The 12,667-nt window shown below is 35.4% G+C and overlaps 1 protein-coding gene across 2 annotated transcripts; it reads left to right on the forward strand.

Annotated features, from left to right (window-relative positions):
- The first annotated feature begins 6,656 nt into the window (after nucleotides 1-6,656).
- LOC107679640 (transmembrane protein 74-like) lies at nucleotides 6,657-9,697 on the forward strand. 2 transcript variants are annotated; one of them, XM_016475251.1, is made up of 2 exons: nucleotides 6,657-6,712; nucleotides 7,920-9,697. In XM_016475251.1, the coding sequence occupies exon 2, from the start codon at nucleotides 7,958-7,960 to the stop codon at nucleotides 8,813-8,815; it is 858 nt and encodes a 285-aa protein (XP_016330737.1). In that variant the 5' UTR covers nucleotides 6,657-6,712; nucleotides 7,920-7,957; the 3' UTR covers nucleotides 8,816-9,697. The 2 variants fall into 2 exon arrangements, with proteins under 2 accessions (XP_016330737.1, XP_016330738.1); XM_016475252.1 differs by having other exon boundaries at nucleotides 6,689-6,712; nucleotides 7,915-9,697.
- Nucleotides 9,698-12,667: the final 2,970 nt, after the last annotated feature.

Raw genomic sequence — 12,667 nt, forward strand, 5'->3', positions numbered from 1 at the left:
ATCCATAAAGCATTTTAAACACACACACACATTATAATAATATATATTATAACGTTAATGAATATATTATTATAAAGGTAAATTAAGTTTTATAATGCATCATGACACTTCAAGTTGTAAGGACTTATACAATAACATCATAACACTTTATCAGTCATGACTAAGCAGAAATAGATATATGCCAAATCTATAATATTATATAGGTTTATGTCAATCATGAGGAATTCTGAATGCTTTTTAACCCTTGACAAATGTGAATATAATGTGTATATAATATTATGGATATGGAGTTCATAGAAAGTGTGGCCGTAATTAGATCAGTTAAGTTTATTCATTGTTTTCCATGGTTTTAGGCAATTCCTATGTAATTTCTGTGAAATGACAATAGTTTGTGAATATATATTTTTATCAACAACACTCAGTGGGAGCATAAATTGACACTGAATTGCTAACATTGTCAACCGTGTTAATCCTTGTCAACTGTGTTACAGTTGATCGGTAACACAGTTGACAGGTAACACAGTTGACATTTCAGCCGTTTTAGGGCCTTGTGCAAACTGCTGACCTTGGAATAGTTAGTACATGACCTTGATTAACTTTTGTTTTTATATTCTTTCTCTACATATTTATAAATATAACATGTGACGCAAGTTCACCAGAACATGTTGATAACACAGTTGACGGTCAATTAATCTACTCTATGTGCAGACAATAATCTAGATAAAATATTGAAGAAGAGAAGTTATGACTTTCCACACTGTCTTCAAATTTCCCTCCAAAAAAGGAAAATACATCAGGTGATGTTGGACATGTGACTTTGGAACAAACCATTGCTGATTTATAGGGGGTTTTATAGGGAGTAACACAGTTGACACTGATTTCTCGGACATACACAAAATGGATGATTTAATGTAAATGCATGGGGAAAATATTTGTTAAAACACCTTTCTCATAATTGAATGATTATTTTGGACAAATATTTATAAGAAATATGTATTTTAGAGCTAATCTGAAGAGCAAAACCTCACATTTACCAAATCGGACAGCACAAAAACAGCAAATTCCAGTATAGAATATGCCATTTTTGCAAGATAAAAGATGGATATCTGTTGGATTTTTGTATTAAATGAATTAGAAATGTCCCCTGATATAAAAGTGCTCATTGTTTGAAATGAAAAGTTATTGAAAAATTAGTAAAATTGATAATAGAGTCCATGGACATGACATGTACCCCTAATTATAGAATGACTCTTAAGTGCGATGCAGTGTTGCCAGATAATTATATAAAAACAAATAAAAACCGAAAAATAAATAAAAAATAAACCAAAATTAGTTCAAATCTTTTGTAAATAAGATAAGATAAGATAAAGATACCGATAACCCTAAATTGCAACATCCCACTTAATTGACTTTCTAAAGTGTCAAATTAAGTGGAAAAGACAAGTCAAACGACGCTTATAATAGATGGATCTGCCCACGCCCATGCAGTGAAGTGTTTTCTCAGCCATTAATCTTTCTAGACCTCAAGCAAGTGTACAGAAGAGTAGAAAAATGGAAGCAAGGTCTGACAGATTTTATGATTTATTAGGCCCTATTTGTTTGAAAATTCTAGATAGATAATTCATTGTTGTACAATATATTTGCAACCATAAATTATCTTCAAATAGGCTAGATGATCGTCCATTACCTTATGTAAATGTTTGACTTTTCACATACTTCTTTGCATGATAAGTGTTTGACTGCCATCTTGTGGGCATTTTGAATTACCACACAAATAGTCCCCATCAACTCTTCTGAGTTAATTTTAAGATTCTAGAATTAATTCTTAGGCTTGTGATTCATTCAGATAAATGAAAAGCAATTAAAATTGCTATTAAACATTTTATTATTTGAATCATGTTATAATATTTAAAATGCCTTTAATAGATTCACAATAGTTATTTATCACTACTGAAAATGCTGTTGAGAACATTTTATGTGACATGACTATGATCAAGATGTTTTTAGACCTTAGGATGAATCCTATTGCAATGTACATCCCATAACAACCCATTCTCAATTCCCACTTTATCTCAACTCTACTCAAACTACGGCTAGGCAAAATAATGAGATGAATAAAATCTGGAAGATATTGTTTGTCAGATCTCCTTGAGAAAGAGACAAAGGAGCCCATAATATTGCATTGATCAAAGTTAACTTACTATAATGGTTCATCACCCAACTTCTACTCTGAAAAGAAGAAGCAAAGCCTGTGAGAGATCAGAGAGATTATCAAGCTGAGACGCAAGAGTTTATGAATATGGGAGCGTGACAAGCATTCATAAAGACAAGGCTGCGATTTCATCATTTGTTATGGAAATGTAATGAATAATTCATTGTCTGCTGGACTGTATGATTCATTCATTGACTAATTGAATTTGATTTCAGCAAACTTCAGAACTTAAAACACAAAGATGTTGTTCTGCTCTTAATCCGATACAATGCCAGCAGACCACTCAAAGCTTGGCAGCCAGCATCTCAAAGGAATAAATACAATTTCTGGCTGCGACTCCGGAATCTCTCATTTTCCTAATGACAAGAGCCCATTTCTACATCTCACTTTCCACGTCTCCCATCCAAAAGGCCGTGCACACAATGAGGTGAAACTAGTCATTCCGTGTGCCCTCATTAGTGGCTGCAAAGAGGGCCCATTCATATCAGAAAAGATGAGATGAGTGCAAGTAGTTGGCGGTGACAGCAGCGACCCATCAAAACCTAAATGTATTAACTCTATGTCCAAGATTTGATTCTCAACTCTTATTCTATAAAAACCTTTTTGTCAATTAAAACTCTGGGATAGTGGACAGTGTGTGGTTATAATTTTAAATGGATAGGGATGAGCTCATATGATACAATAAAAACATTTTGTTACCAGCGAGTAACTATTTTCAACGACCTTCGAGATTGTTTAATAATTAAAAGAGCTGTCCATCATTCTCGTTCAGTCTCTCCCTTAAAAACATTTCTCCTTCTCCACATGTCCTAAAATTTCTGTCTTATACTGTATGTATTTAAGAGGCTTAAGAGTTTAGAGGGGTCTTTGTCAGAGTATTATTCCTCTTTTTTCTTTCTTTAAGAGCTTTCAGACATATACCTCCTTATCTGTGACTTTATTTAGAATAGCATACTACCGTACTATTCTTTATTGCTGCAGTATATAATACTGTGCTTACTATACATATTTTCTATATGCAGCCCACAATGCAATGTGATCAGCTTGACCTTTAAATTCTAGCATGATGGAAGAACTGGAATATCAGTTGTGATTCTGTTTCTCTCTTCTTTTTTTTAATAATTACAAATAAATTAATAATCTGACTGCAAAACCTTATGATATTTTTTATACAAAATTGCATTAAAATGCAAAATATTAAGATGATATTTGGAAACCACTAGCCGAATTAAACTGTAATGTGAGTTTCATTAGTGCAATTTACAGTAAGCATTATTTATATACTATTAATTATTAATAAATAATGTTTTGAATTAGCTTTTTTTTATTTTAATTTTAGTTGAATTAAATTTTAGTTCAAGTAATTTTATGTGCTTTTGTAATTTTTGTTAGTTTTGAAAAGCTTAAATTTATATTTATTTCAGTTGTAGGTTTAGTAATATTAGTACTTCAACTTAAATTTATTTTCAGTTAGTTGCCAATGCGACATTTCTACTTTTCATGTGTTTTTTTAAGTTGATTTTTTAAATCTAATATTTATATTTTATTTTAGCCTTATTTGAATTACCAATTTTTTTTGTTTAAAGTTATACCTTTAGTTAAAAAATAAACACTGGCCATCATGTGACAATGTTACTTCTATAATGTTTGCCATAGAATAATGCCTACTGTTTAATTTACTATTTTAATAAGTATGAAGTATATACTGCACAATATTCAGTGAGTACTACATTAGTATTCCATTCTGAACATAACCTGATATGCACAACTCCTGGATCACATGTCACGTAACAGACATGTTTAGCTCTGTGGGCAGCAGTGATTTCAGTGTGAGCTCAGTTGTAATTGAGTCACTGTGCTCAGCACCAAGGACAGCTCCTCCCTTCTCTACCTACTTGCATTTGCTTACCTTGTCTGAATTTTTCACAAAGACACTGTCATTGAGGCTAATAAATAACTAATTGTCCTCAGCATCTAATCAGTTACAAAATCCCCAAATGATACCCAGTAAATCTACTTTTTTTTAGGACCTTGGCAAAGTAATAAAGTTAATTCTGTCAAAAGTGCTTACTGTGTGTCTTATATCTAACTTCCGTTCAAAAGTTTAGGTCAGTCAGATTATTTATTTATTTATTTAAAATAAAAAACAAACACAAAACAAATTGTATTTATCAATAAGTTGATCAAAAGTGACCGTAAAGACACACACACATACATAAATAAATAAATGCTGTTCTTTTGAAATATCTATTTATCAAAAAATCTTTTTTTTTTTAAACCACAGTTTCCACAAAAATATTAAAAAGCACAACCATTTTTAGCACTAATAATATTTTTCTTAAGCACCAAATCAGCATTAGAATGATTTCTAAAAGACACTGAAGACTGGAGTAATGGCTTCTGAAAATTCAGCTTTGCCATTACAGGAATAAATTACGTTTTAAAATATATTCAAATAGAAAAACGTTATTTTAAATTGCAATAATATTTTACAATATTAATTTTACTGTATTTTTGATCAAATAAATGCAGTCTTGGTAAATATAAGAGACTTCAGACTTTCTTTAAATGGAAGCGTACATGTCTTCATAATAGTCTCCTGAAACTTTCAAAATCAGTGCTACGTTTTGTTTGCACAATGTGCACACCTGTACTATATAGGTCAGCAGACACATAGGTGAGTGTCATGTCAAATTATATTCCAAGTTAATTTCCTCTTGGCTCCTTTAGGCTGAAGTGGCTGTGTGTTTACCTCTGGGAGGCAGCTGTGAAAATACTAACCTCAGTGGCACAAACTGCCAGACAAGCATCACCACCTGGTTTCACATCCCTGGTTCTGAGAATCTGCCTGTCTTGCAGGTCCTAAAACAAAGAACCAAATTTTGTTCTTGTTTGTTCCAGTATAACTCTTCATTACATGGTTTTGTAGTTTAGAAATATTATGTGTATTACATTTGATTTATAATGAGGGATTGTTAACCATTCAATTTGTCTTTATTTAATCTTACATACAGATATGAGAGAAAACAAATGTGACTGCAGATTTGTTGCTGTTGTGTGATGTTGTTTAGTGCCTATGTGTCACTCTTTGCCTGTGTAACCACTTGCTCCAAACAACATGAAGATAGATTGACGAGCCACAGCATGCTTATGTTCATTCCAAGGTGACTTGATTGATGCCCAAGGCTCTGAAACTCAATTTTGTACTTGGCAGTGCATGCAGGATTGGCTCAGCTGGCAGCTGATGGTATGGAAATCTCAGAGGGGCATGCAGCAGAAAATAAGCTGTGCACCCTTCTGGGATCTCTATCCTGTTGAAAATAGTCTACATTGACTGCAGCACACAGCTACTCCACCTATGTTCATAAAGTCTGCAGTGACAGATGGGAATTCATGACTGTGCACCTCATACTCCCTGAGCTGAGCCTCCACCAGTCTGGGACATTAATCTCTGGCTGAGTAAGCCCCACTTCTCTGCAGACTCATCCGTTAAAGGGGAACTTGTCTGGCCTTGAGCTGAAGTCATCCTTTGTACTGGTCAACACAATAGCATGTATCTGTGGAAATAATATTGATTGTTTGTTGTCAAGGAGAGATCGGAAATGCTAGTTAGGGATAATTTCTGAATGCACCTTGAAAGTGTTTGAAATAAAAGATCATGTGGAAGAGATATTCTTCTTTTTTTTTTTCTTCAGACAAATGACTAATTAAAATCTTCATCCTTTAATTACCACAGAATAGTAGCCTATATTAAAAATAAAACTTATTTATTGATGTTATCTATTGATGTTATGATAGTAATAAATGGTCATTTTAAAGAAAATGGTCTGGTATAGGCTGGTTGTGTAAATTCAAATTAGATTATACAAACCTCAAATTGACCAGTAATCTTTCAAGTTTTGAAAGGACCACAGAGCAGATGGTGTAGAATGGGTGTGGTTTAGCACAGTCGCTGCTCCTTACTGGTCGTAGTATGTCTCCAGGCTGCAGTTTTCAGTCATACGCTGGTGATTTGTCCAGAAAATAATTACTTTTCGCTTCCGACAACTTCATTTCCAATACAGTTTTAAATCTCTTATGATTTATTTGAAAACATAAGAGTGATGTAAATCATCGAGGCGTAGCTACCGGAGGAGAATTTAAAAATCTCACTATGGCGAAGGCTTAACTTAATATTCATAACCCGTTGCTTCGCCATTGGAACTTTCGCAAGTAACGTCAGCGACACCTAATTAAAATTCAATGAGCAGGCATTCGCTATTGGACGGCAACTAAGGGACGCCAGCGCGATCTTATTAATATTCATACTCAAGCACTTTCTTATAGGAAGTTTACCGAGGAACGTAATCACGACCTAATGAATATTCATAAATAAGTCTTTGCCATAGTAGAATTAGTAATTTGGCTACCAGGAGCTCAGTTCATCTTTAAAACGGAGCGTGGGAGGGAGAACGGCGGAGAGCAGCAGCCGGGAGGCCAAAATGTGCATCAAACGAGGAGGTATTATCCAAGAACATTTGTTTCTACCAAACAAATAATGTGTAATTGGCGTCTAAATAGAGTGAGATGCGGAATGTGTCCTGATTGTGCCGCTTTCTCTACGGGATATTCTATGACCTATTGATGAGTGTAACAATGCAGTCTAATGGACTCATGCCAGAACTACTGTATATGTGCCCATCTTATACCAGTTTAGCTATTGTGTGTCGTGTTAGATATCGCTGATGATTTGTAGGATGACTTTATTGTCATTTTTTTCCCCGATTATACTGTATATAGACCAATAATCAGTGACGCATTTTTATACTGACATTCGCACTTTTCCAGTTTATCGATTTTTGTTTCTTTAATATTAATTGTAAAGATGAGAATAATTTACATAGATTCCAAAACACTTTGCATAAATATAAAGACATAAATTAAAAATAATATGGATATTGGTTATTGGAACACTTACATGTAAAAGTACTTATATCGGTCGTTAAAATGTATCATGATTTCGATCTCTGCTGTGAAGTGTAGTTCCTATATCGACCACGAGCCATGCGTTTTAAAGGGACTTATAGCTAATCTTGGGTTTTATACGGATTGCTTTGCTAATTGGATATTGAAGAAGTAGGGCTAATCAGTAACTTTAATCGTCTTTCAATAAAGAGGCAAAGGATTTCGTTCAAATACAGTCATTAACTGTTGCTAGACCATTGTAGTGTGCATAAATGGGTTAGAGCAGTAAATAGTACACTTGAGTCAGAGTTGTGCTTGAAATCAGGGACACATGCTGTAGTACACTAGACTGACCTACAAAGGCAAAATCCAGTAACACTTTGTATACAAGTGTAAATTTGGTCATGTGGCAACTATGTCTAGGATTTGAGAAATTTCAGAGCAAATTCCAGTGAGATGTGTAAACAAATGCTTGTCATATAGTATTTCATAATAGACATACAGTAGTTTGTCAAGAGCAAATAAGAATTTGAATTGTAATAGCATGCAACAAAGGTAGACAACAACAACTGTGCGGCCATCTGTAATCTTAAATGATTATTATTAAAATATTCGTAATGTTTTTGCTGCAGTATGCTAATTAGTTATCATTGTGTCAAAAGCAGGAATTAAACAAAAAATGATTGTTGATTGTAATATATATGTTTAAAGGTATAGTGTGGATGGCTTATGGCTTATGTAATTTATGTGTTTATAAGTATAGCGTGGATGGCTTGATGCGACAAGAAACCAAAGTGATCCATGGGAGTGGATCTGATGGCCTCAGTGGAGTTACTCTACATAGATAATAGAGAGGGAAGACCTGATCCTCCCAGAGTACTGGATTGGTCTTCAAGTCCACTTCATGCTCACAGGCTAAGCAGTTCAGTGGAAGAGGCTTCTCCCACTCTGAAGGCGCCTGCCTGGGAGGGACAGTGTAATTCAGCACCAAGGACGGCTCCCGTCAGAGGTCAACATGGCCAGCACCGGCATCAGCCCCTAGAGAAGGTCAGGGTGTGTTGTGACGAGGAGCTGGAGACCTCGTTCACTTACATAGATGAAAACGTCAATCTCAGGTTGGCCACCCCAGACACGAGTGAGAAAAGCGCTCGCCGTGCGACTTCGTTCCATGACTCCTCAAGCGAAATCCGTCCCGAGGGCCTCCAGGAGTTGTCGCTGATATCTGACGTCGACCTCAGCTCAGAGAGTTCGGGGAAATCTGTGGATTACGGATTCATCAGTGCAGTCACGTTCCTCATCACCGGGATTTCACTGGTGATCATATCATACACGGTCCCTCATGACGTCAGAGTGAACCCCGACAACGTCTCTGCACGTGAAATGGAAAGACTCGAGAACGAGAGCGCCAGGATAGGTGAGCACCTTGACAAGTGCGTTATTGCCGGCCTTTGCTTTCTCACCTTAGGCGGAGTGGTGCTATCCACTTTGCTTATGATTTCATTGTGGAAGGGTGAGATGTACAGGAGGAAAGCCTTTGCTTATTCGAAGCACTCTGCAAAGCTCTACGGTTCGATTAATTTAAGAACAAGATCAAGTCCCAGCCGCTCATCGCCACCACATAGTTTGGTCGAGGAAGAGAAAGACAATGCCATTAGTTGACTGTTTTCTCCATTTATCTCCATTAGACTGCCAACATAACATTAACCTTTCCAGCATGGCCAAAAAAGCTTGTTTTTCAACCTTGTATCAGTGACAATTGCTTACTGATGCAGAAAAAAACATAATATCGGATAACAGATTTCTCAGGCTTCAGAAATACACAGCATGATATCATTTATTAATCATAAAGCAAGACAGGTTAGAAACTTAAGGTTGTGTGTGAGGAAGTTAAATTAAGTTCCTTAAGAATTAAGAAAATTTAAATTAAGTAAATTAATAGTATTCAAACCTTTACTTTCCAAGCTGAAAATGAGAGCTCTAAAAGAAATGAGTTCTGTTGTACAGAAACCTGCTGCTAATACTGACAAGCCTACTGCCTCTTTCTTACTCTTTCAGAATACTGAAATGTTTCCACTTCAGCCCTTTCATCATGGTATTTAGAGTGATTTAGGGCTACAGTTTCTGGTTTAGAGCACTTCAGATCCTCAGAAAGCACTGAGAAAATGCCAGCATATAATTGGGATGTTTTTGCCATATTGTTAGTTCATGTGTGGAATGGGCCATGCAGAAATCTAACACTCTCGCCCCCCTCACCAAGCGCTAAAATGTTTTATAAATATTTAATGGAGGAAGCTGCCACACAATGATTTGCTATCTTTTGGAAATTTAAATCCATCTCTGAGAGAGCAAAGCATAACTATTGTATCTTCACTTATACACACAGTTGAACCTATAGGCTCTCAGTATGTAACAAGATATTGACACAAATGGAAAAAAAAATGTCTGCGCTCACAGGATTTATCATAAGACTTGCAATATCAAATACATATCGGTGTCAGTGCATACTCTGATGATTAATGACAGTTCATAAAACTCATAACTTACAACTCACTTTCTGATATGAAAATAAAATTATATTCTTGATTTTGTGTGTCATTGCTTGTGATAAATCATTAGCTTGTATTTGACTGCAATAAGTGTGACTATTTAAAACCTGAATTTGACATTTATGATCATGAATCTGCTGTCTGACTCCTAAATGGTTTTGTGCATATTTTTGAGATTCCATCACAAAGAAAAAAGCAAAAGACCGATCAAAGGTCCGTCTCTAAAACAGTGGCGGATCATAAGTAGTTCCATTGAGACTAGAGATCGACCGATATATCGATTTACCGATATTTTTCCCAATATTTAAGCATTTTACAATAATCGGATATCGGTTTTGTAATATCGGATTCACCGATAAACGCCGCCATCTTGTGGATGTTTTGAGAATTGCGCGCAGGAGCAACATTGCAGCACGTCTGAGGGGAAACAAGGCAACAACAACGGCGTGCACAGGTACTTGATTTACTGTAGTTAGTAAACTTTATTTAACATAACAGCCATTAAATAATTGGTATCGGTTATAAAATATCAATATCGGTCGATCACTAATTGAGACTTCTCCTAAAGATATTTTAGCTTTAAACTCTACTTAACTTTATGGTGTTTTCACTGTATATTATGAGTTATCAAGCACTAAAGCAGCGTAGATGCTTCAAATTTATCAATAACATAAAAAGCAATGTATGCGTATCAGACTGACTGTGATATAGCCTAATGGATGTTACAATTTTACTGGAAAATTACTTTGTGCATAACATCTTCCTCACAATGAGTGAGATCCAAATTTAAGGCCTATAAGAGATGAGTCACTGGTAATTGCCCACATTATCTAGGACGGTCCTACCGGGCGTCTCAAAGGGAAATCAGAAATAGACAGATAGTTAATAGAATGACTTTTAATGAGCTGATTTGAAGGTAGCATGTAAATGGAACAATTAGCAAGATAGCCAGAGCGCATATTTTTACCCGTCACACACTGTAAATTCCAATTAGTAAACCTTACTTAAAAAAAGCATGCAAACCGATTGCCTTGAAAAAACCAAGTAAAGTGAAATAAGAATAATAATTTGTAATAACAAAGGTTTATTTAGTGTTGTAAACTTACACGCAAGTTCTGGTAACTCAGAATCACTATTTTCAACAACTAAATGAATAAGTACAATATACTATGTGCGTATTTCAAACAACTCTTTTATTTAAGTTGAGCCAACTCATGTAACATTTCCTGCAACTTGGAATTTCTAAGTTGTATTTACTTAAACAGCAATCTGATTTACTTGCTAAAAGCATGCAAACCGATTGCCTTAAAAAAAACAAGTAAGCGTTACTCCACTAACTTAAGTGCTTCAAATATCCATTACAAATTACTGACAACAATGTTCCATTCATCACACACATACAATTACACATAAATTTAAGGTAACTGAAAGTTCAAAGTTAAAGGTAATGTTTTTAGTTTTTTTTCTCAGTGCAGTTTTAACTTGTATTACAAACATTTTGAAACAAAGCAAAAACAATCTGATTTAGTGGAGGTAGCAGTACAATGAATAAGTATGGCACTGGGTTGGCCGCACATGTTTCCAATGTTTTTTTTTTTTCCTGTCCCAAGTCAAGCATCACACTGCAAGTTGTTTTCACAGTATTAGGGTAATCCAAATGTACTGTACCAGTGATCCAAACATAGCACATGGAATTTCTGTCTATTTACCCAAAACATTATAGACAGTTGATCATATAGTTGATCTATATGTTGATCAATCAGTTGATCAATCATGTCTCTTCCAAAGATTTGAGCTGCTATTCCACCGTCAGGCCAAACCATTTTTGTTGCTTAACCATTCCATTTTGTGCTGATCCGGCCCAAGGTAATCAGTCTTTGTCCAGTGGTAAAAATGCAAGCAGTCTCAACAAATTCGGCGCACAAATTAAAAAAAAAACGTTGCTTGTTGTGCATGCTCTCTAACCTTCCGTATTTCTTCTTCTGTTGTTTTGTTGCACATTAGCAACACATTAGCGCACTGCTGCCTCCCACTGGTGTATTAATGTCATCGGTTTTGTTGTGGCTACTTGAATATTTTAAGTAAGAGTTACTCATTGCAGCAAGTAAGTTGTTTTATTCGCCTAATTATATCTAAGTAAGGTAAACTATTGGATTTTACAGTGCAGAATAAATGCTAACAAGTCGTGTTTGCCTGTTGAAGATAACCATAATAACAACAGTATCGTACACTTTCTAGTTTAGTTTGGCGCGTGGAATTTATATAAAGCATGGCTGTCTTTATTTTTTCACGAACTAATGTTAAACTAACCATTTACACATATTTGAGACCGACTGTATGATTAGTCAAAGCACACATTTGCAGATTACAAAATAGACGCTAACAGAAGTCATGTTCGACTGTGAGGTAACCCTAACAGTTAGCGTGCTTTCTATTAGAATTTGGCGCGCGGTAAGTATTTAACACATAACTATTATTTTTGACGAACAAATGTACAATTTACCATTTGCACATTTTGACGCATTTTTATTTGTTCTATTTACAGTTCTATTTAGAAACAAAGTAATTCGCTCCCGTAACCACTCTCTGCACCCTAGGTAGGCCTACTGTAATAAAAATCGTGTTTCTGAAGTCCAGCATGTCAGTGGTAGGAATGCTGAAAATAGCAATGCTATTCATTTCAAACCACAATGTCATGTAAGGGGGACACCTAGTTTGTGACTTCCATGACAGCTTGCCTCCATCATCCATATGTTCTAAAAAAGAAACCTGGGTTCTCTTCCTTTCTCCAAGATCATACATCATTACAGAGAATGAGGGTTTTTCTGGAAAAAGTGCTTAGCACTGCAGACTTTACGGACAAATTGAACCAACTTAAAGGGGTCATATGATGCGATTTCAATTTTTCCTTTCTCTTTGGAGTGTTACAAGCTCTTGGTGCATAAAGAAGATCTGTAAAGTTGCA

Source organism: Sinocyclocheilus anshuiensis, unplaced genomic scaffold (assembly GCF_001515605.1).
Source record: "Sinocyclocheilus anshuiensis isolate Anshui unplaced genomic scaffold, SAMN03320099.WGS_v1.1 scaffold2170, whole genome shotgun sequence".
NCBI classification, from domain to species: Eukaryota; Metazoa; Chordata; class Actinopteri; order Cypriniformes; family Cyprinidae; genus Sinocyclocheilus; species Sinocyclocheilus anshuiensis.

What these genes read in the sequence shown, in the direction of transcription:
- LOC107679640 (XM_016475251.1), top strand. Translation starts at nt 7,958, where the DNA reads ATGGGAGTGGATCTGATGGCCTCAGTGGAGTTACTCTACATAGATAAT.